At 45.2% G+C, this 21,589-nt stretch overlaps 1 protein-coding gene across 2 annotated transcripts in view; it reads right to left on the bottom strand.

Moving 5' to 3' along the window:
* STX8 (syntaxin 8) overlaps positions 1-21,589 on the bottom strand; it is a 104,546-nt gene that overhangs the window by 34,092 nt on the left and 48,865 nt on the right. For both annotated transcript variants that reach the window (XR_008821853.1, XM_056338772.1), the window contains exon 7: positions 5,666-5,767. Coding sequence is in view for 1 of the 2 variants with exons in the window: in XM_056338772.1 (XP_056194747.1) it covers positions 5,666-5,767 (102 nt within the window). In the remaining variant the exon portion in view is untranslated. The remainder of the gene's footprint in view (positions 1-5,665; positions 5,768-21,589) is intronic.

Below are 21,589 nucleotides of genomic sequence, written 5' to 3' on the forward strand. Positions count from 1 at the left end.
CTAAGATTAAAAAACCCTACCTGGTATCGACTGCCTTTACAGTAGTCTACACCCTGCTTTCAGTATCTCCAAAAAACCTCCATCAGAAGGCAAAGGGGAGAGGAGAGCATCTACCTGGGGCCAGAGGAAGGCCATTAGATTGCAATGCCATCTTGTGGAACAGGAGAAAATGAAAGACAGAAAAATAATTGCTCAGTGGCCACTTTGGCATTCTGTATCATTTTACAGCACACAGGTATTAGCCAAGCAGGGCATATTCGGTGGTTGCATCTCATTTTCCTCATTTATCTGAAAGGTTAGAGGGATGCACGCAGTGATAACTGCGCAGACATGGTCTGCCTCCCCCTGGCTGCTGGGAAGGGGATGGATAAGTCTGTCAGAAAACAAGTTTGCTTTTTTTTTTTTTTTTTTACTTGTTTTTACTACAACAAAGTCATAATCTTCTGTGTTGCTTCCCCAGAAAACCAGCCCTTCTCCTCAGCTACAGGAGAGCCACCAAAAACAGTGACTTGGGCAGGAGCAGAGCAATCCCCCAGATCCCCTCCCCAATTCATGGTCTATAGCCTAGCAGGACCTGAGGAACACTTCTGACTCGGTGCATTGCACAGCTTAGCCACAACCACCCCTGCATATGTTGCATCTGGTAACTAGGGTCCCAGCCGTGCATGCGCGACTAAAATCCCCGTATCTCGTGCAGACACAAACACTTCAGGGATGCTCTTATCACAAACAAAGCCTGGTTCAACCATCCTCGCTTCAGGGAGCTGCCTACTTATGTCTTCAAGTCAAAAAAAAAAAAAAATAAATTTAAATCTACAAAAAACTCAAGGATGGGAGGAAAGTTACCAAAAAGCACCATCCAGGTAAGCCAGGAGGAAGCTGTGGACGATGACTTTCTCCTCTGTCATGAGGCCAACTGCAACCCACGGGCAGGGAGAAAGAACGAGGTTCTTTGCAGACTCCTGACAAATACTAACTGCCTGTGCCTGCTGATGAACAGAAAACCAGCCCACATCCTGCGCCTTTATGATTTCCTTCTTGAAGGATGTCCAGCCTTCCTAGACCCCTCTGCCCTTCAGGACTGTCTCCCAAGGGACTCTGTCAACCAGGCCCCTCAACAGGCCAGAGGCTGCCCCCCAAGTTCAAGGTGGCAGTTTTGCTGACCCCTCTCCTTACTTCTCTGAGAACTGAAAACTATCATTTCACAATTGCTGTGCCCAAGACTGCCTCCAACCATCACATCACCCACCAGCCCTTCCCTGATTGCAAACAGCCGGTCCAACAGGCACCTTCCCTCGCTGCTCATGGACCAGCTGTGGCAAAGAGGTCCCTTCCAGGTCCCTTCTACACACCAGGAACCTCCTGGACTGTTTCCCCTCTGCTATGTTGTATTTCCAGCAGACACCTGGTGGGTTGAAGTCCCCCACAAGAACAAGAGCTAGTGATTGTGAGGCTTCTCCCAGCAGCTTACACAATGTTTTGTCTATAACTTCATCCTGGTCAGGTGGTCTGTAACAGAATCCTACCATGATACCTGCCTTGCCATCCCTCCCCGATTCTTACCCATAAACGCTCAATCCTACTGTCACCATCACTCAGCTCTAGGCATCCAAAACGCTCCCTAACACACAGGGATTCCCCACCGCCTCTCGCCCCTTGCCTACCCCTTCTGAAGAGTTTACGGACACCCACTGCAGCACTCCGGTCGTGCCAGTCATCCCACCATGGCTCTGTGGCGGCAACTGTGTCGTGGTTTTCCTGCCACACAATGGCTTCCAGCTCCTCCTGTTTGTTGCCCATGCTGTGTGCACTGGTGTAGATGCGCTTCAGTTGGGCTGTTGATCCCACCACCATTTTTTTTTTGGAGGGGGGAGAAGCCCTAATTCCTACACGACTGTTCTCAGGTGCTTCTGTAGTTTCTAACACATCAATAACCCTTGTTGTTGAACTCGCTGGTAACGCTGGGTTAGGCTTAATTTTCTTCATATTAGCTTGTAGGAGGCTGCGTTCTGGATTTGTGCTGGAAGCAGCGCTGATCCCCCAGGGGTGGTTTCGTTACTGCCGAGCAGCGCTCACACAGCGCCCAGGGCTTTGCTGCTCCTCAGCCACCCCACAGCGAGTGGGCTGGGGGCACAGGGAGCTGGGGGGGACACTGGCCCAAGGGATGTCCCACACCATATGGCACCACGCTCAGCAGATAAAGCTGGGGGGAAGGTTGGGGGGGGGGGGGGGGGGGGGCTGCGCATTGGTTGATTGGTGGTGAGCAATTGTTTTCATTTGCATCACTTGTCTTCCTTGGGTTTTATTTCTCTCTCTCTGCTATTTCTCTTCTCATTACAATTATCATCATCATTATTATTTTATTTCAATTATTAAACTGTTCTTATCTCAACCCATGAGTTTTCTCACTTTCACCCTTCCAATTCTCCTCCCCCATCCTGCTGGGGTGGGAGTGAGCGAGCAGCTGTGCGGTGCTTAGTTGCCGGCTGGGGTTAAACCACAACACCGCTCCCAACATCCCAATCTGAATTACACTTTCATTTCCTTGCTTATTTTGAAATGCAGTTCTTAAGAAGACATTCTGAGGGTTAAAGTTTCTAACAAAAAAGTTAGGGAGAACTGGTTAATGAATGTTACTCTGCACAAAACCTCCCTATAGGTATGCAAACTGGGGACAAACAAACCCAAGAAAACCAGTGGTAAAACTGAAAAGCCAGGATTGTGCATGCAGGCATTCCTGTAGCAAATCTGGTAAAGGCAGCCTAACACTTGGCTAATGATTTGTGTACATGAAAAACTCAATGCAAATTTATGAAATCTGAGAAATATACGTCCCTCTTAAATGCCCAGCATACACTGAAAAGAAATAAAATGATGCCAAGCAGCATGCAAACATTTGCTTACAGATGACTAATGATTTTCAACAATAATTTCATAAATGCAACAGACTTGAGTATACCCCATGGTTATTCTTCCACTGCAATCGCTGGGAGTTCCCACTGACACCAGTGTGGGGCTGCCCGGGGGCCACCAAGAGAGACAGGCTCCAACCAGGGCAGCCTTCGTTGGGCAGAAGCAAGGGGTGGGATTGTCAACAGCTCTTGAGTCAGCAAGAGAAATGGCATTGAAAATAAGCTGCAAATGAAAGAACCCACCCGAAACAACCTGAAGGTTTCTGCCAGGATTAAGTATGGCCAGAGGTGCAGATGCTGCCTCCTCTGCAACGCTTCCGTGCCCCGCAATGCCTGTACCGCGCAGGTAGCACCAAGGGATGGATACATCACACCAGCTGCTGGAAACAACCTCCACAGCTCGAAACTATGTTTGCATGAGAGCAAGATGTTGAAATATTGATTGAAGTTGGATTTCACCAGAAATACTTTGATTTTATTATTATACTGGCTGCTAACAAAGACACACCCATTAATGCGTTACATTCTTGCTCATAAAAGGGTGATTATTCCACTATCCATGCCAGGCTGCTCCGCTTGTATCCACAGCCAGTGGTTCCAGTACAGGCACTCATCAGAAAAATAAGACGACATTATGATTTCAAAAGTGAGGCAAAAAACACAGAAACAGGCACATGCTGGAACAGTGCAGAGACTGGGTCCAAGCAAACATCTGCATCCCGGGGAGGGAAGGGGTGGGCAAGGGGGAAGACTGAGCACTTCACACCGGTTTAAATCCAAAGTAACACACCGAAACCAAAGATTTACTGAAGATGTTATCAATTTAAGTGAAATGTTGGAGAGCAGGGGGAAAAAGCGCTTTGAAAAAATTACCTAGCAGGTGCCAGCTTTCCTGCTGCTTGGCTTTGTTCAAGGAATAATTGTACTTACACGGAGGGTTCTTCTGATCTTAATACACTAGTTAACTTTCAGTGCCAGGGATAAGGGTGGAAAAGGGATGGGAAGAAAGCCATGAAAGCCTGCGTCTTCCAGCACGATTGCTCTAAAACTCGTGCTCGGGCAGAATAAAACAGCTATCTGAGGCAATACAGTGTTTACATATGCCCAAATTGTTATGCAAACACAGGAAGACCTATTGGAGCAGAGGGAACAGGCAGTGAGAGGCAGTGCTTCTCACCACCCCTTGCAGAAAAATGTTTATCGATGTGCAAAGGGTGAGAGAGGTCACCCCCAAGGAATCCAGTCTAGGATCCTCCCAGCCTCAGCCTCTCCCACCCTCCTCCTCCTCTCAAATTCCCCAGCTCAGCCAGCATGGGCTGCAGAGTTAAAGAGACAGGCTCATTATCCAGCAACTTCGTCCGGGGGCTGCATTTGCATGAGGAACCTAAAAAGGAGGGAGAAATACCTAACGAGGGAGAAGCTGTCCCATGTGAAATGGAATTCACTGCCTGCCCTGCACAGATATTTCGCATCACGCTGCCCTGTACTCGTGCAGAAAACGAAACCACAGAAATTAAGGAGAGACTCCGAAGGCACACGGGGTACTCAGCATCATTCAAGTGCCATTATTTTTAGATTAACTCCATCTTGCATCAACATTAAAGATCTAAAATAGTCAGTCATGAACTCTACAGTCACGCCTTTAATTCTATCTGTATCTGGTACGAGAGAAACTGGAGACAAACGCCTCTGACAAGTCAACTTTAACCTCCAGAAGAAGCCATAGAATCTCATCAGCCTGTAACAACCAAGCTTTCAAAAAGTTATCGCTAATCGAGAACTAAAATCCCTGAAATACATCGTCAGTGCTTGAAAAATGCCTCATTGCCAGTCTAAGCTCAGTCGCTTTTGCTACTAAATCATCACTCTACAGAATAAAATCTCCCCACCAGCCAGAAACAGATCTGTGACCAAGTCAGCTCTCTACTTCATCTTTATTAAACTATGTAAGCCAAATTTCATTAACTTCTGGCTATAAGTCAAATTTCTACAGAGCGTAAATTATCCCTGTTAGCATTTTGAGTCTCCTAGTACAGCAAAAATGAACCACGGACACCAAAACCAGACATGTTACTTCCAGAAGTGTCTTACCACCATCACCTCCCCGTGGACTTCACCCCGCAGTCACTCATCCTCCCAACATAAAGACATGCTCTGTCATCACCCCCAGCCTCCTCCCACGGCCATTGCGATCAAACCCCCAGCTCTTCAACCTAGAGAGGAAACCTGCATTCGCCCGTTTGAGATGAGTAACTTCTCTTTGGCTGTATGGAAAGAGACACCAGTTCAGCTTTACCAGCTTGCACATAGCTTGAGGAGTCGCCAGCAAGGATTTCATGTCTGGCAGGCTCTGAATGCCACTGGGTTGAGAACACATTCCTGCAGGACACCACCAGAAACACCCCTGTGGCATCACTCCCCGCTGTGACCGGTTTGTGAGAGCTGGTAGCTAGCAAGATTTTTAAACCTCATTAACACGTACTGCTCTAATTTCGTACAGTTTTACAATTTCCAATCAGAAGATTGTGCAATGCTGAAGTCAAATAGCTTAAGGAAATTAACTGTATCAACACGCAGCAAGCACAGTGAGCCAAACCTGCAACATCAGCTGAAGAAGTCTGGAGAGGTGGGCTTCTCTAGCTTTTAAAAGAAGTTGTACTCGGTGGGAGCGCACTGTGCACAGCCTCCGAGCGCTAAGCTACTTTCTCGCCATTTAATAACAGGGGAGGATTTGTGCTCAAGCCATTTCCTACCACAGGACGTTGATTTCTTGTCCACCATCTTCACATGCCGCGTCTGGTTGCGAAGCTTGTCGTCTGTGTTTTCAACCAGGTTAGTGAGGTCATCGATGATCTCTGGGGAAAAGGAAACACGAGCATTAATCTCCGAGCCCTGCAGCATCACCGCTCAACAAGCACGCAACTGCTGGAGGCTCCAAAATGGAAACCAGCTGCATCCTTCTGTCTTCCAGGACGACAGACCAGCGTGCCACATGCAAGGGTCCAAATCCTGGGAAACACTATGCAAGAGACTTCCAAGTTCAGACTCTGTGCACTCCACTGCAAGAACTGAGGAAAAAACCAGCCTGAAACAGCAGCATCAGTCTAATTAGGCACAGAGTATAACATGATGGCAGCCACAAAACACTAGCCAAATGAAGAGAATTAGCACATATGTTATAGAAAATCTGAAATTTCAGTTGCTGGAACAGGGATCTCAGGGGAACAGGGACAGCATCTCAACACTTAGCCATTACATAGTCATTAAGACATCCAGAATCACCATCTATATAAATGCTTTTGAGAGTGTTTGGTGTGGTCCCAACCACGCAACCACAGAGGATACAGTCAAAGTCCTGCCTTGGTTCAATTACTGAGATGTACAGATGACAGCTCTGCTTGCAGCCCAGATGATCCTCTGGGAAAAGGAAAGTGAGCAAAATTTCTCCTACATCTATTTTTAGTAGAGGGGAATGGAAAATTTCAAGCCAACCCACCCTCAACCTCAAGCAACTGATGACTTCAATTTTGCCACAGAAATCAGACCAGGTACAAGGCTTACACCAAGAGTGGTTGGTGGGGTGGGTTTTTTTTAACACTGAAAATAAAAAGCCATATTCAGGCACCAGATTTCCTTCTTGCTGACTGTTACGCTCTAATTTTTTCTTGAAATACACAGCCAGTGCTTCGTGCTGGGTGCATGAATACATCACATTAGAGTTGCTTTCAACTCTGCAGGTAGGAATGGCTTTTTTTGTGTGTGATAAATCAGGAGGAGGACAGCAGCCAAAACTTGAATGCTATTGCAAAGCATCTTGCTCTGGTTACACTTCTAGCACTTTCCCCACTATTGACTGCTGTCTTAATAAATCCAGCCTGCCTTCTGAGATCAGGTGGGGGACAGCAGCCGTGCCAGCTGGTGGGTGCTGCACTCTCAACTCATTTGTACCCCAGCAGATCCTAGCGCTGCATCTCTGTGCTGGGGAAACATCCAGGTTTAATGGAGTGTAAGCAAAACAGAAGTTAAAGTGCACAGTGTTCAGTTAGCAAGACACACTAATATTCCGTTATGCACCACAACTCTGAATGCAAGCTGGTTGAGGCCTATCAACAGGACAGTGCCCTTATTAATTAGCCTTTATTGCTTTGACTGTATTCCTTCAAACAAGAGATTTCCCAAATATCTCTACTAGGAAACAAGGGGATGACACTAAAGAGAGCATTCCTTGTGCTTCCAAAAATTCCGTGTGACACCAGAACAAAACCTTGTGCTTACAAGGGTAGTGCCAATATGTCACATGAGTTCTTGCAGCTTCTCAAGACACCTGTACAGCTTTGCTGGCCACCACTTTTGTACCAGCACTTGAAAGGGAACAGTTTCCTCAATCCACCATCCTACAGCAAAAGATAGTTATGCAGGGTGTTGATGTCCTCCGATCTTACCAAGTAACAAGCACCGTATCTAGACACAGCGATACAAGCAGTTTGATCATACATATGGAAAACAAAAAAATAAACATAAAACAGTCAAAGTTCTGAAGATACAAAGGAGATTTTCAAAAGGCATATGTAGCACAGAGGTTTTACTGTCCCAGGGAGTTGGGAGATTTAAGCATCATCCCTCTAATGCATGCTTATAAGTCCGCCCCTCAAGCACTCTATCATCTCCAGCGAATCTCTATGTAAAATGATACCAGCATCTAAAAAACCTTGTACTTTGAAATTACATATCTTTCTTAAAACATGAGTTCCTGATTCATGTCCCACAGCCTAAACCATCTAGGTATTCACATGAAGGGGGGGCCAGAGGGCAAACAACTGCTTCTCTGTGTGTGCAGCCTCCGTTTTATCCTATAGATCTAAACCATTCGCCACTCCTGTGGTTAAGCAGCATCGCCCCACCAACACTGCTCTATTCCACACACAAACCCTCCGTATTTGTGAAGCTGTTTATAATACTCAAGATTTTACTGTTCATTCCACACCACATTTTCCCAAGTGATGGCAGGTATTTTATTTGAACTGCAAGATTTGTTCAGTTTGTAGTTCAGATATTCATTCTCCTCCCCCTCCCACTCAACTTTCCCAGGTCTAACATCTGCTAAGCCAACAACATTTTGGGGAAACTTTATCTGTCTTGCGTGATTCAGCACACAGGAAAACCAGCACAATGCTGCCTGCAAAGGCAAGCTCTCTCATGTTTGCCTTTAAACGGAAAAAAAAGTGCCGAAAGTTCCCATTGTTGTCAAGGACAAAGTGATAAGCATGCTTGGGAAATAAGAGACTTTCCTTTGCCAACGCTGACCAGACCCTCCTTGAAAAACATCCTGGTGAACAAGCTGTAACTAAGTGAGAACAAATATGAGCAGGAAAATTTTCTGTCATGATTTCAAAGCCCAAGGCATTGCCATTAGGATTATGTCTAGAGCCTCTCCTTTCCCATCCCCTGCACAAGCCATTCCCCATCAGGCCAACCAGCAAGAGCCGTTTCTGAGCCAGAGACCTGCACTGCACAGCTTGGGAGCAGCATTTCTCCGTATCTGTATGTCCCCTGATACAGCCAGGTTTCAGGGGAGCAGGCTGCTTCACCGAGCGCACAGCCCAAAGCTCAACAAGCCACCAGTCCTTTGATGTAACGTGCAGTTAGGACCAGGAGAAGCGTTGGGGTGCTCATGGCACAACCAGGAGGTCTGAGCAGGGTCTCTCTCTGCATCTGCGCTGGGGCTGGCATGGGGAGAAAGCACAGGGAGGTTCCTACCCCATCACCAGCTGAAGCAGAAGCCCAGTGTGCCCTTACAACCACCACCACCCTGCGGAGAAACACCCACCCCTCTACCTCCACCCACACGCTGTTGCAGTGACACTGTTTCAGAGCAGCTCTTGACCTTCACGTAAATCAAAGAATTTCTCCCCACTCTAAAGCAAAGGAAACACCATAGAAATACAAGCTGTATCAGGCAGAGCTGAAAACTAGTAATGAATTTCTAAAGGTAGGCAGAGCTGCTGCCAGAGGAAACAAACTCAATAGCTAAGAAAGCCTTTATAGCATCCACAACTCTCGGTAGGGTCCTGAGGACCACCTCTCCCGACACATGACCCACCTGCAACCCTCTTAGCTCTTCAAGCCGGCAACTACATCCAGGGCAAAATATTTTCTACCACCTCCCAGTTATCTGACTATGCAAGGAGCAAGTTAAAAAAAAAAAATATAATAGGAACTTGAAAAAGAGGAAGGAGGGAGGTTCTCCTGTTGTGAGGGAGCAGACGGGAAAAGCAGGCAGACTGCTGAAGGGCTGCCAGTGACCTTACAGAGGACATTTCTGTAACACTGCACTGCAAACCGCATCTAAACCGGTAACGCAAATTTAGCCAAGGTCTTTTTTCAGTGAAGCAGGATCTTGAAGCAGAAGATAAAACCTACTGCAAAACCCTAGTATTAAAATCTGAGTAATTTAAGCCCAGCTGAAGTGGGAGAGGTTTGAAGGTTGCTCATCTGTTGGGGACTAGCTCAGACAAGTTCTCCTTTATCAGCAGGGACTTCTGCTTGAAAACCAGTGTCGCAGCCCTGCTCAGCCCTGCACGTGTGTCCCTTTGCTAGGGTCACAGCCACCAGCCAGGCAGGTACATTGGCTTTGAACTCACCAGCAGACAAGACAGCCAACTAGACCAAGCACAAAAGGGGCAGGTTTCTATAAAGAAGGCAGAGGTAGGTGCGTGGGGATCACCAGTTCTCCTCACCCCATTCCTGCAAGGCTGCAGCAGCGAAACACAAACCTGTCTCTGTAAGTGAGGATGTTTCCTGGTGATCAAACCTGTAAAATTTAGGCTGGAGCCCTCAAAAAGGCAGGATTTCTGAAGAAGCCTCATATATATCAGACTGCAAAAATCATGGTGGGCTTTACAGATTTGGTATCAATACATGCATACCTTAACCCAGGACAAAAGTGGTGGAATTAATTTTGTGGGCACAAGCCCGTCTGCAGCCCTGCCCTTGCTTCTCTGGTTACGGGACCAGTGATGGAGAGGGCACGGGCAGCCCTCCAGGGAACCGGGATTTACAAGCAAAGAAAACGCACAATGAGGAAGCAGCGAAGCAAGCAGATGACAGGGAAAAACGCAGGTTGATATATTCTGAAATATTTGACCTTTTTTCTGTTAAAAAAACCACAGTAGCAGTCTCTGATCTTAGGCAACACATTCTGGAGCAATGCAGAGCAAGAAGAGGTTGAAGAAACATCCTTGTGGAAGAGGCAGGAGAGTGGGAACAGCAGCCCTACAGCCAGCCAGCCCTCTCCAGTTCCAACGTTAATCCTACCTCCTGGGGAGGAGAAGGGTGTTTACTGCTGAAAGCAAAAGCAAAGTAAGGAAAAGCTACTTTATTTTTTTTTAAAAAACCAAACACTTCCATTTTGTAAATATTTTGCATTAAACTTGAAACATTTTTGCCCATGAAAACAAACACAAAAACCACCTATCAGACCTGAAGTTGTCACTGCATCAGCTATCACAGCCAGAAAATTAAAGCTTCTAAAGTTGCAGCCAAACATAAAGCATTTTTAAAAAAATAATAATTGTTCATTGAATTGCTTCACTGGTCAGAGCAAGCTGCAGCACTACCAATGCCTACAGCCAACTTTTAAAGAATCAAGAATCCATTGATTGACCCAGATCAACAGAAGGCTACTCAGAGATGTGAGCACTAAGTGTTATAGTCCTTTTCAAAGTTTTATTGAAATGGAAAATGAAGAGTGAAGCACCTGAACCCTGGATCATAAGCACGTTCCACTTTGCTCTATCATGCTCGGCTTCACAATCTCAAACAATACATTAAAGGTTGAGAAAGATGATTTTTATAATATCTCTGAATTACGCGGTTCATTAAAAGTCACTCTAGCATCACATCGTGCTGCTACCGATTTCTGGGGCCCATCCACGTGCACGTGTGTGTGTTCAGGACCGTGCTCAAAGCGACCACCCCAACATAAAAACCTTCCCTGAAATGGCAGCGGGACAACAACCTGGTAGCAGCGCTAAGGGTATATTTATATACATCAATAAAATAGCATCTGCTAATAGCTAGAAAAATACTTATGCAAAGGACACCAATAGAACACAGACGATAAACCGAGCAGAAGAAATTATATGTAATGCTAGGAATTCCTCAGGGAAAAAAAATCTCATTCTTCACATCCTTCTTCCTTTGAAGACTTTGCCACCACCATGAAAATCAGAAAGGTTTGTTCCGATTCCTAAAAACACCAACGCCTTCTGTAAAAGGCTGGTTCTGCTTCTCTCCAGCCATGGCATGGATAATTTCACAGCCCCCCGTGAGACAGGAATCCCACACGTTAGGGCTGTAAGTCATCTCTCAAAGAATCATAGAATCGTTTAGGTTGGAAAAGACCTTTAAGATCAAGTCCATACATCATGCTACAGCTGGTCTCTTGTGTCAAGGGCTTGCGCAGGATGGGAAAGCAAACCCTGAGCTGAACCCAAGCCAAGTGCTGGAGCAGTCTGCTGCGTCCAAATGGATCCTTTTGCTTTTCTCCTCTATTCCTCCTCAAAAAGGCTGCAAGCTTCAGGCACAGGATTTGCCCGTGGGCCTGCCAAGCAGCGCAACACCGAGACCACAGGTCCTCCATCACAAGCACCATCTGCCTTTCCCATATTCCCAACTTCTCTGTTGACATTTCTAACAACGCTTCCTATGGGTTTGAAATCGGACTTCTCTGGCAGCCCCATCTTCTGTGTCAACTCAGCCATCAACTCTTTCTACAGCTGGTCAGAAATTTTCCAAGGGAACGGTTTCCACTGGAAAACCGTTTGACAGATGATAAAAACAGTACATCCCAGAGCGCTCTGCACGCCTGGACCTTCAGTGTTTTACCTCCTGATGATGCCCTTTGTGCTGAAACGCCTCCCCGATCAGGTTGAAGTGAATAACCAGCTTTCGGCTTGCAAACAAAATACTCAGTTTTGACAACAAAATGAAAAGGCCAAAAGTTTTCAGAGAGCAAAAGCCCCTCTCCCAGACCATTCAGCCACTTCATCTTTCCTCCATTTCTGACCCCAAGACCCTGCCAGTGCCCACCAGCCCCACTCTGCTCCAGCAACGCTGAAGACAGGAGTAAGCCAACTGCTGCATCATGAGATAACAACGAAAGATTAAACACATCATGAGATAATAAAGAAAAATAATATTGAAAAATTAATATTGCATCTTTCATTGCAGGGACTAAACAGCAGCGAGCTACGCCAGAGTTAACGGCGCATGCATCAACGCTGCATGTTTTAATTGAAAAAGGCATAACTCATGAGATGACAAGTCACAAGATGAAGCGCAGCACACTGACACCAAGGAGACGATCCTATCCAACTGCTAGGGATGCTGCTGCGCTCATCACCAGGGCCCCACGCACCCAGGTACCGAACCCAGAGCCCCCCGCGCTGCCTCTCCCATCAAGGGGCTCACAAGAGAGAATGGCAAGTCATTATGGAGAAACCCAAAGGGGTTCATTAAGGGACTGAAAGGCAGGCAGCGGCAGAGCTGGAGAGCTGGTCCATTTCATGGAACACTCCGATTTATTTTGCAGGAAACCATGTGGGATTTTTCCTACTCTTTCTCCACTCAAAAGCAGGAAAATTACCTGCTTGCCTCTCCAGCCTATGTCTCCCTATTTCCACCCATACCCCACACAGGTGCACCATCTTTCTGAAGGCACACTTTGTTTGGTTTGGGGTTTTTTGGGGGTTTTGGTTGTTTTTTAAATCATTCTCATTAACTCATGGAATCCCTAGAAAGGATGAGTATCTCTTCCCATGAAGTAGAACAGGCTCTTGCACAGCCAGAGTTCTGTTTTCCATGACTTCAAACTAATTGATTTTTTTGTTTTATTTAAAACACACAAAAAGCCTCATTTGGTTCTGGCAACTCTATCTTTGAGTCACATTCTGTCCATGGAGTAAGAAACTCAAAAGCCAAGTGAAAGCAGCCCCGTGAAATACAGCACAAGCAGAGAGAAACAAATCTGGGGTTTGATCACAGTTTAGCAGAACGGCATTGATGACCAAACATTTCCTTGGAATTGTTTGGATTTTCCATGGATTTAGATTTACAGATCACCCAATATTATTTATCAATGAGTAATGTATCTTCACAGTACACCCTACTGTGAGTCCACAGAAAACTGCAGTCAGCCTTCAGAAAAACATATAGAGAACTGAAATCCATAACATTTTCTGCTATGCAAAAAAATTACAATAAGGCTGGAATTTTGTGGAGAAGCCAAGCAGGCCTTCCCCTCCCTCTTTCAGGTCTCTGGTGCCTCAGGAGAAGAGCTAGATACCAAAGAAATGAATCATATATTGAATGCCAACCTCTATATGTCCAAAACCCCATAATTACATGTTAATAAGAAAGCAAGCATTGTTCAAAATGCCAGTGGTATGAAATGAAGATTGCAACTAATGGAAGTACATCAGAAACCTAAAGAACCTTAGCACGACGTGCCAGCTGTTATGTCAAGGCAGAGTGAAAAGAAACACAGTAAAAAAAAAAAAAAAAAAAGGGGCAAAGAATCTTAATTTCTCTCCATCGCTGCTAGCCGTGCCGGGTTCTTGCAGCCTCTCCGAGGCGCGCAGCTCTCCGTGCCACAGGCAACGCTTTAGTGCAGTCATGGGCTTCTTCTCACTGCTCAGCTCCAAGGTAATAATCAAAATTCCACTGGTGTTCATGCTGATCTGAGCTCTGTGCTGCTCTGGACACCAGGATACCAACACTTTCTGCTATGATGAGTTTTGCATTTCAAGCAAAGATCAACATTCCTCTGTCCACCATCCCAAATTTAACTGATGATGTTTAATCTTTCCTTTGGCATAACTTCATCAAAGTATTCAAAACCTCCCAAAATCACTACTCCAAGGGAGCAAACCAACTTATTCCTCTGTGTTTCAGGTCTCTCACTCCTTAGCTCTTCTAATTTATGGGAGGCTCAATGGTCCTTGGAGACAACTGGGTTCAGAAGACCTCTTCTGGCCTCCTGCTGGGAACGTGTTCTGTGACGTGCCATGTGCACCTAGCAGTCCCAGTGCTACAGGCAGGCAAGAGGGGACATCGCATCCTGCTGCTTCCCCTGCAGCTCTGCTGGGGTCCAGGCAGCACAGCACTGTTGCTCACCCTTCCCTATTTCTGCCTTGCTGGGCAATGGCTCTGCTGACAAAGAGGAGAGCAGCTGGGCTGCAGGATCTCCAGGCAGAGTAGGGCAGGAGCTGGCAGATTTGCTTTGTGTCCGGGAGAGCAGACAGGGAAGGACAGCTTTTCTCCCCCACGCAGCCGGTGACCAGCTCCAGCCTACCCTCCATGCTGGGGTTAATAGCCTGGGCCACCCGATGCATCAGCTACGGTGGCAGCAGGTCCTCCTTCCCCTGTGGGCTCCAGGCCATGCCAGCTCTCTACCCCAAGCAATCCTCACACAGGAACTACTCCTTCAGGACCAGGATTGCTCCTCGTTCCACAAGTTCTTGCCAACAGTGAAAAATGCACAGATCACAAAGAACAAGGTGCTCCAGAGCCCTGCAACCTCTGCCTGGCCTTCGGGAAGTGAAGAGCAGCCCAAGCACCCAGCTCAGGCGGCCAAGGACCAGCCCATGCCTCCAGCGTAACCCCTTCCCGCTGGTTCACCAAACCTTCAGCATCCTTAAGGCTAACACTTGCTGAAACAAGAGGCAGCAATTTGTTCTGCACAGAAAACCTCGCCATCTGCTCCAAGGACGAAGAGGACATGTCCAGGACCACCACTGCCACAGCAGCCAAGCAGCCTCACTCATCCATCCCAGAACATTTAAAATTATACCTGGGTCAAATTTGATACCCCTGAGCAAGACAGAACACTTCATCCTCTCGAAAGCAGGTCCGGGGGCAGCAGATGGCGACTTGAAAACGCGTGGTGGTAACAAAGACCTGTCCCAGGCCATGGGCTGTGGCAGCCCTCGTCGGAACACTCACCTAAAGAGCAACGCTGAGAACACAAACGGCGGTATCGATTCCAGCAAACCCAGTGATTAGTTAAGAGTTGTTATTTTAAAAGCACACACTAAGAATATTTCCCTTTTCCAGCTGCTTATTTTGTTTTATTCGAACAAAACCCATGGACATTAATTTTAGCTGTACTTAATTGAATAATTTCTCTGGGGAATAGTTCAGGGACAGTTTTAAAGCAGCCTGTTTCCAAGAGCCATTACTAATTGGCATATACCACAGCATTAGTGTGCCAACCAAAATAGTACGCTTTAATGTTACTGGAACTATTCTCAGTCCAGATGTGTTGAGAACTCACAGTGATATAAGGCAGGCAATAACTATATTCACATGATACAGTATTTTGAGTATCCTTTCCCAGTTATCTGGAAGGAGATAACAGGCTCCACTAGCAGCATTTCAGTGTAAACCCAGGTCATTTGTTCCTCCCCTTTACTCCCAACAAATGACCTTCCCTTTTATTTACCATGTTTCAAGCAGACCAGCACAGTTACCTGTTATAAAATGGACATTAATATAAAAAAATACCTCTTGTAAGAATTCTAGAAGGTTGCCTCCAATTTACAGCATTCACTGAAGCCAACGTTGCCATCCATGCAGCGCACCCTGTTCACAGTGGCACACCAAGCCCACAGCATGTACTGGTAATCACCACTTATTTTTATTCAAATCCAAAATCTGAGCAACTCTAGCAACACAAACAGGGGTTTTTAGGACAGTCTATCAAAACTTCCAGCTAAATCTTCAAGTCACAGGGACAATGTCACAAAACTATTTTCCTACAGACTTCAGTGTGAGAGAAAGCAAGGAAATGCTGCTAATAGATAAAATAATCATAAATTCTGCATCTCTAGGAAAGCCTAGAGCACTAAGAGACTGGAAGCCTACTTACATTCACAGAACAAAACCCTGCCAATCAAAACACTTTTCCTGTTACGATATGTTTGCTTTCTGCAAACTTATACCAGAAAATGAAAAGACAAAAGCTATTTTGCACTCCACATTTGCTTGTTTTCCCTTTATCCAAAATCTAAGCAGGAACTTTTAAATATTGCTTTCATGTATTCTTCGCAATACTCACCCCCGTTTTCTTTTGGTAACTCTTTTTCCCCAAAATCTGTACAGCATTGCAATACTTTTCCATAGATATCAATAGCTTTAATTACAAATACACATCAGTTGCACTAGGGGAAGGTATAGGAATTCCCCATAAAACATCATTTGGCTACTAATCACTGCAAGTTGAGGTTTCCAGTCCATTTCTAAAAAATAGTAATTAAAAAAAACCCAAACAAAACCCCAAAAACAAACAAAAACCCACTTAAGCTATGCTCCAAGCAGCTGTTGTCACTTTAAGATCTACTCGGCAATTACCACTTCTACACTACTTGAACAGTGGACCCACCGCAGCAACGTAATGTAACCCGTGTGGGTACCAAAGAGGCCTTAGTTGCATAGAAAAAAAATAAAATAGTGAGACAGAGCATCTCATCCACTTGGGTCACAGCCATCTCGACCCGGATATACACCTGTCCGCCACAAGATAAAAATCAATTCTCATCCATTTTTGCAACTCAAAGTAACCACAGTTAACGCATCTATGGGAGGACTCTCCTAAAAGCCAGCGCATTGCCTACTAAGGGTTTACTCACAAGAGGTGCTCTCCATAAATCCACCCTCAGCTTGCATGCCATCCGTCAGCCCAACAATACATCAAGACCGCCCGACCCCGGGCCAGCCAGCGAGACGGGGCTGTGAACGTCTCTTTGATGAACTGGGGCTGTGAAGGATGCCGCAGCACGCTGATGGATAACCCTCCGAGCTGGCTCCTTCCTCCCGGACAAAGGCCCCGTCACTTGGGAGTCCCGGCAGAAGTTTCCCAAGCACCTTCGAAAGAAAAAACCCTCATTTCTCAAAACCTGCCTACGAGACAGCCCCAGCTCTAAGGCGATTTAAAGCGATGATTATAAATGACTAATGTCATTTTGTCCCCAGGAGAAAAATCACCAAATTGTTCGGCTTCGCTGGGAGCGAGGCTGAGCAGAATCGCCCCACTCCATGGCGAACGCCTTCAAAGAAAGAAATACTGAAATTCCTGAGATGTCTAGCAGGCTGCGCAGGATGTATAAACTCATTCCTACCCAAATTAAAGAAAACTCAATCCAAAAAGCAGGACCGAACCATCCCTGAAGTGTTAACTATAACACTATTTCCAATCCATGAGAATGGCCCACATTTTTCACATTAAAAAGCTTAAAAGTTAGTGAAACACTTCATTGCTGCCACGGTCCCTACAGTTGAGAATTATTCAACAACTGGAGATTAAGTGCTCTCTATTTCAAAGCAGATTAAGGAAAATTGGAAAAAATGACCAGCAGTGTTCTTGCATAGCTGGAGACCAAAAATATATTAGATGGGACTCTAGTTTGAGGAGTAAAAAGGGACTATAGCTCAACGTGCTGATGTGATGCTGACTTTAGCGATTCAAGCTTAAGTGGTGCATTTCTTTCCTTCCAGTTCCGTTCATTTGATGAAGGGGCAGTGCCACTCTCGGGTGGTACAGGCACACGGAGCAGTGAGCTGCCACGCTCCGGAGGGTTTCTCAGGGTGACTGACACAGTGTAGAGCTCATCCCTCACCGTTAAGCGTCATCCTTCAAAGGAAGATGGGGGGTTTTGTTTCTTCTTTTTTTAAAAATGAAAATGCACTTTGGAAATGTGATGAGCACCTTTCCCCAGGGCAGGCCAACTTAACCCTATGCTCTGCCTCTGGAATGAGCAGCTCAAATACCACAAGCTCCTCATCAAGAACCTCTGCAGAACCCCAACATCATGCAACAGCAGATGCAAAATTTAGTTTTAAAAAAAAAAAAAATCCACTGTTCCTAATTATGGGAAGGCTTCCATTAGCCTCAGAGGGGGCTAGGCCTTCACACAGTCTTTTGAACCATCTTCATGTACAGCCCTAGGGAAGATGCTCTCCAGCATACCCAGACCCAGGTGATGAAGATCAGTGACAGCGTGCTGGGAACACACCAGAAGGGGCCATGAGGCCAGGTGGAAAGATTTTCCTCACCAGCCTGTCCCTTATACCCATAGGAGCTGACAAGAACTCCAGGCAAGTTCACCAACACCATACTCAACACGAACCACCACCTTTGCCAAATGCTAAAAGCTTATTTCTACCAGCCAACAGGTACTGCCAGTCTTCTCCACTTTATACATCCACAGTTAAACCTCTTCTAAAATAACTTTGTCTCACCTGAGCATCAATTCTGCTCAAGATATGTAGAGAACAGGAAAATGCAGAATCATGTATTAGTGAGATGTCAAGTCTGCAAAACACAACTTCCAGTTTAATAAACGTTCAGGTTGGTAATAAGCCAACAGAGCATCACTGTATTCACCACAAGAGCATCATGCTGGGGACAGCTGCATGGCATTATCCTCTTGGATCACAAAAAAGGAGGAAAGCCACTTTAGAATTGGTCTATCAATCATGGGAGGAACCAGAAAACTTACAAGTGCTTCATGGTTACAGTATTGAAAGCAGCTGATAAAGCTAAGGTCAACCCAGGCATCTGGGACTAATCTCCAGCTGACATACTTCATCAAGCTCTAACAGGAATCAATGGTAAATTGACTAAATTAGCAAGAGGAATACATCATCTAACAACATGTTTAGAGCTGAACAAACACAAGAAAGCAGATGCATTGCAGTGAAGGCACTCCTCTGATACTGCCGGAATTATTTGTGTCCTACCTGCCCAGAAGTCTGAAACAGCCTAAAAGCACATAAAAACTCTTGAATTGATGGCTCAAAATATTCCATTCCAACTCTGCAGTCATGGAAAAAGTTCCGATTACTCAGAGAAGTGGTTAAAAACAACAGAAGGGGTGGAAGAAGAACTTCCACAGATAAGACGACCTCAAGTCTACGAATCCTGGTTAGCCTTAGCTAATGATTTTCTTTCTTCCCACTTCCTTCCACCAAAAGTTGTGCCAACTTTCCACATGCCCTCCCATGGATTTTCTGCAGATGTGGCTGAACACTTACTGTTTAGCGTGGCTCTGTGCCCGTGGATTTTTGCAGAGCAAGGAAAGGCTGTTATACAGAGGGAGCCCTTATACAGCTGTTCCACTCCTCTATGATTTTCTCCTTTCTACAGTTCATTTGTTGATAGGACCAAAAGTGATTAATTGGCAAAAGCTGCACAAAGCTGAGGGTTTAGTGCCACTAAGCAATGTGTCTGCAAGACAATTCTGAAGACCGTGGCTAAATACTGGTTTGATCTTGATGCACGAGTTCTGAATTCCAGTGTGACAAACTCCAGCGCAGGAAGGAAACCTTAAGCTTCCACTTTATCAAGCTACACAAATACATGGTTTATCAAACTGAAGAGATTACTAGTGCTTATTGTGCTTCTCCTGCAACTGTTTGCAGAAGCTGTTTGATTGCTCTCAAATGTATGGGAACAAGTCAGCACGCTACCTTACTGCGGCAGCAGCAAGAGTTCATACATCAAACAACATTTTCTCTAGCCAAACTGCTGTTTCCAAAAAAACTCCCCACCACCACCAAAAAAAGAAGGGAAAGAATGTGAATACATACAGGCCAAAAAATCCCAGCTCTGTGTGTGCGTTCTCAAAGTCATTATGTTTAATTACTCAACTTACAACATCCCACCTTAAAAAAAAATAAAAATACACTGATACTACATAAGGCACTTTTAGCCTAGGGTTTTTATTTTTTTCCTGATTTTTAACTAGGAAAAATGAAAGCCTTTTTTGTCATGTTAAACCCTTTTCTTAGCGCACTTGTACTCATCTGTTTCTCTACAACACGGTAAAGAGGCAGAGATCCTTCTGACAAAAACAAACATCAACTGAATATACAAAACATGCCTCTTCTGCTTGCAAAATTGCAGGTCTACTGAGGCTTCCTAAATCTGATCAGAACACCAATTGGATTATTGGTCCTAAATAAAAAAACACAAGCTTTATCACTTTACAACCTCAGTTTTAATAAATCACAATGTAAAGCTCTGCCACCTTTACTTCATTATATTTCTCAAGGCAACTTGAGAAAGACCTGCCCTGTAAGATCTGCCCTTTTTAACATGTGAGACCAGGAGTTCAATTTTAAGACATCTGGTAGTACAGGCTCCTAATGTCTGCTCTTCCCATATGGGCTTGGAGAAAGTTATAGATGTTTTCATCTTTTCTTTGAAAGGACAATGAACTCTTGCTGCATCATTTCCAACCCAAATAATTCTGAAACCCAAACGGATATTAATTGATAGATGCATTGTATGAATCTTCCCGAGCACAAAGGATCAGATTCAATGGCTTGGCTGAGGCCATTATGTTTCTCTAAAAAAAAATATGTTTTGGACATTAAACACCACTATTATACCCTTTTCCAATTCAGTCATGCTTTAGAGAATCCCTGCACTCTGGTCAGACCCTTCACCCTGCAATGGTGACAATGGTGAACAGCCGCTGCAGCAGACCTGCACCACCTGGCCCTTCCTCCACGTACCCAGAAAACAAGGATAATCCTATTTATAGGCCCCCTCATGAAATTGCAGGGGTCAGTTTGTCAAATCAGAAAGCATGAGCTACTATCTTTACCAATAAATATCTGGGAAACACTGCCATTTCCAAGTGAGCACCCACAGTTGTCCCCCCATTGCTACGCGCGTTTTAGCAGAAGCAATACCCCAACCACCCTTTAACCCGCGCTAATTGCATGAAGATGCATAATGTGATTATTTGACATTTTGTAACATCTTAAGAAGCATTTGATATGGGCAGTCACAGGTGCACCGAAAGCCAAACGGTACCTGCAGCCTGGCCAAAGATGACACACTTTCAAGTCTCTGGATTTTAAAGTTTCACATCACCAGCTAACAGCAGTATTTCAAGACTTCAGATGTTAGGTTCTGGGCCTCAATCTTAAATTATTTTTTCAAACCCTCTTAAAACACATTTAATCCTTTGTTTTCTTTCCGAGGAGAAAAGTTTCACATCTGGACTGTCAACCTGCATTCCAAAGCATTAGCCTGGCAAATTAAAGCAGCTGAGCTGTAAATCTCCAAGAAGAGGACTTGTCATGGAAATCGCAACTCAGCATTAACTATGAGCCCAGTTCAGCAAGAAAGCCAACATAAAAAGCCCAAACAATGCAGGCAGCCCCAAGACAACTTTGAAAATGAATCCTGCTGTCTGATAGAGCAGGCTAACCTAACCTACCCAGCCTTGCAGCATCATCTCTGTACCTAGCTTTAATCTGAAACAGTCATGTAAGAGCCCTCTGTGAGCAATCACCAGTTACACAGATGAATTTTGCATCGTTTTCTATAACTAGCACCCCAATTTGATGCAAAGACTGCAGTTTTCTAATATGCCTTCTGAAAGCTGAATGCTCAGTCCCTATGAACTCTAAGAGAGCCAAGCTCCTTGCTCCCTTGGACTGCCACTTCTAACGGCTCTCTCCTGGCTACACATATCTGTAAACAGGCAACAAAATAGAAAGCAAGAGGATAAGCTCCAAAGATTTAAATTCTCCCAGCCAGACTTCAATGGAAAGCCAAATGTCAGCAATGCTGATGCAAACTGAACCAGAGGCAAAAGGGTGTA

Source organism: Falco biarmicus, chromosome 1 (assembly GCF_023638135.1).
Source record: "Falco biarmicus isolate bFalBia1 chromosome 1, bFalBia1.pri, whole genome shotgun sequence".
Taxonomy (NCBI): Eukaryota; Metazoa; Chordata; class Aves; order Falconiformes; family Falconidae; genus Falco; species Falco biarmicus.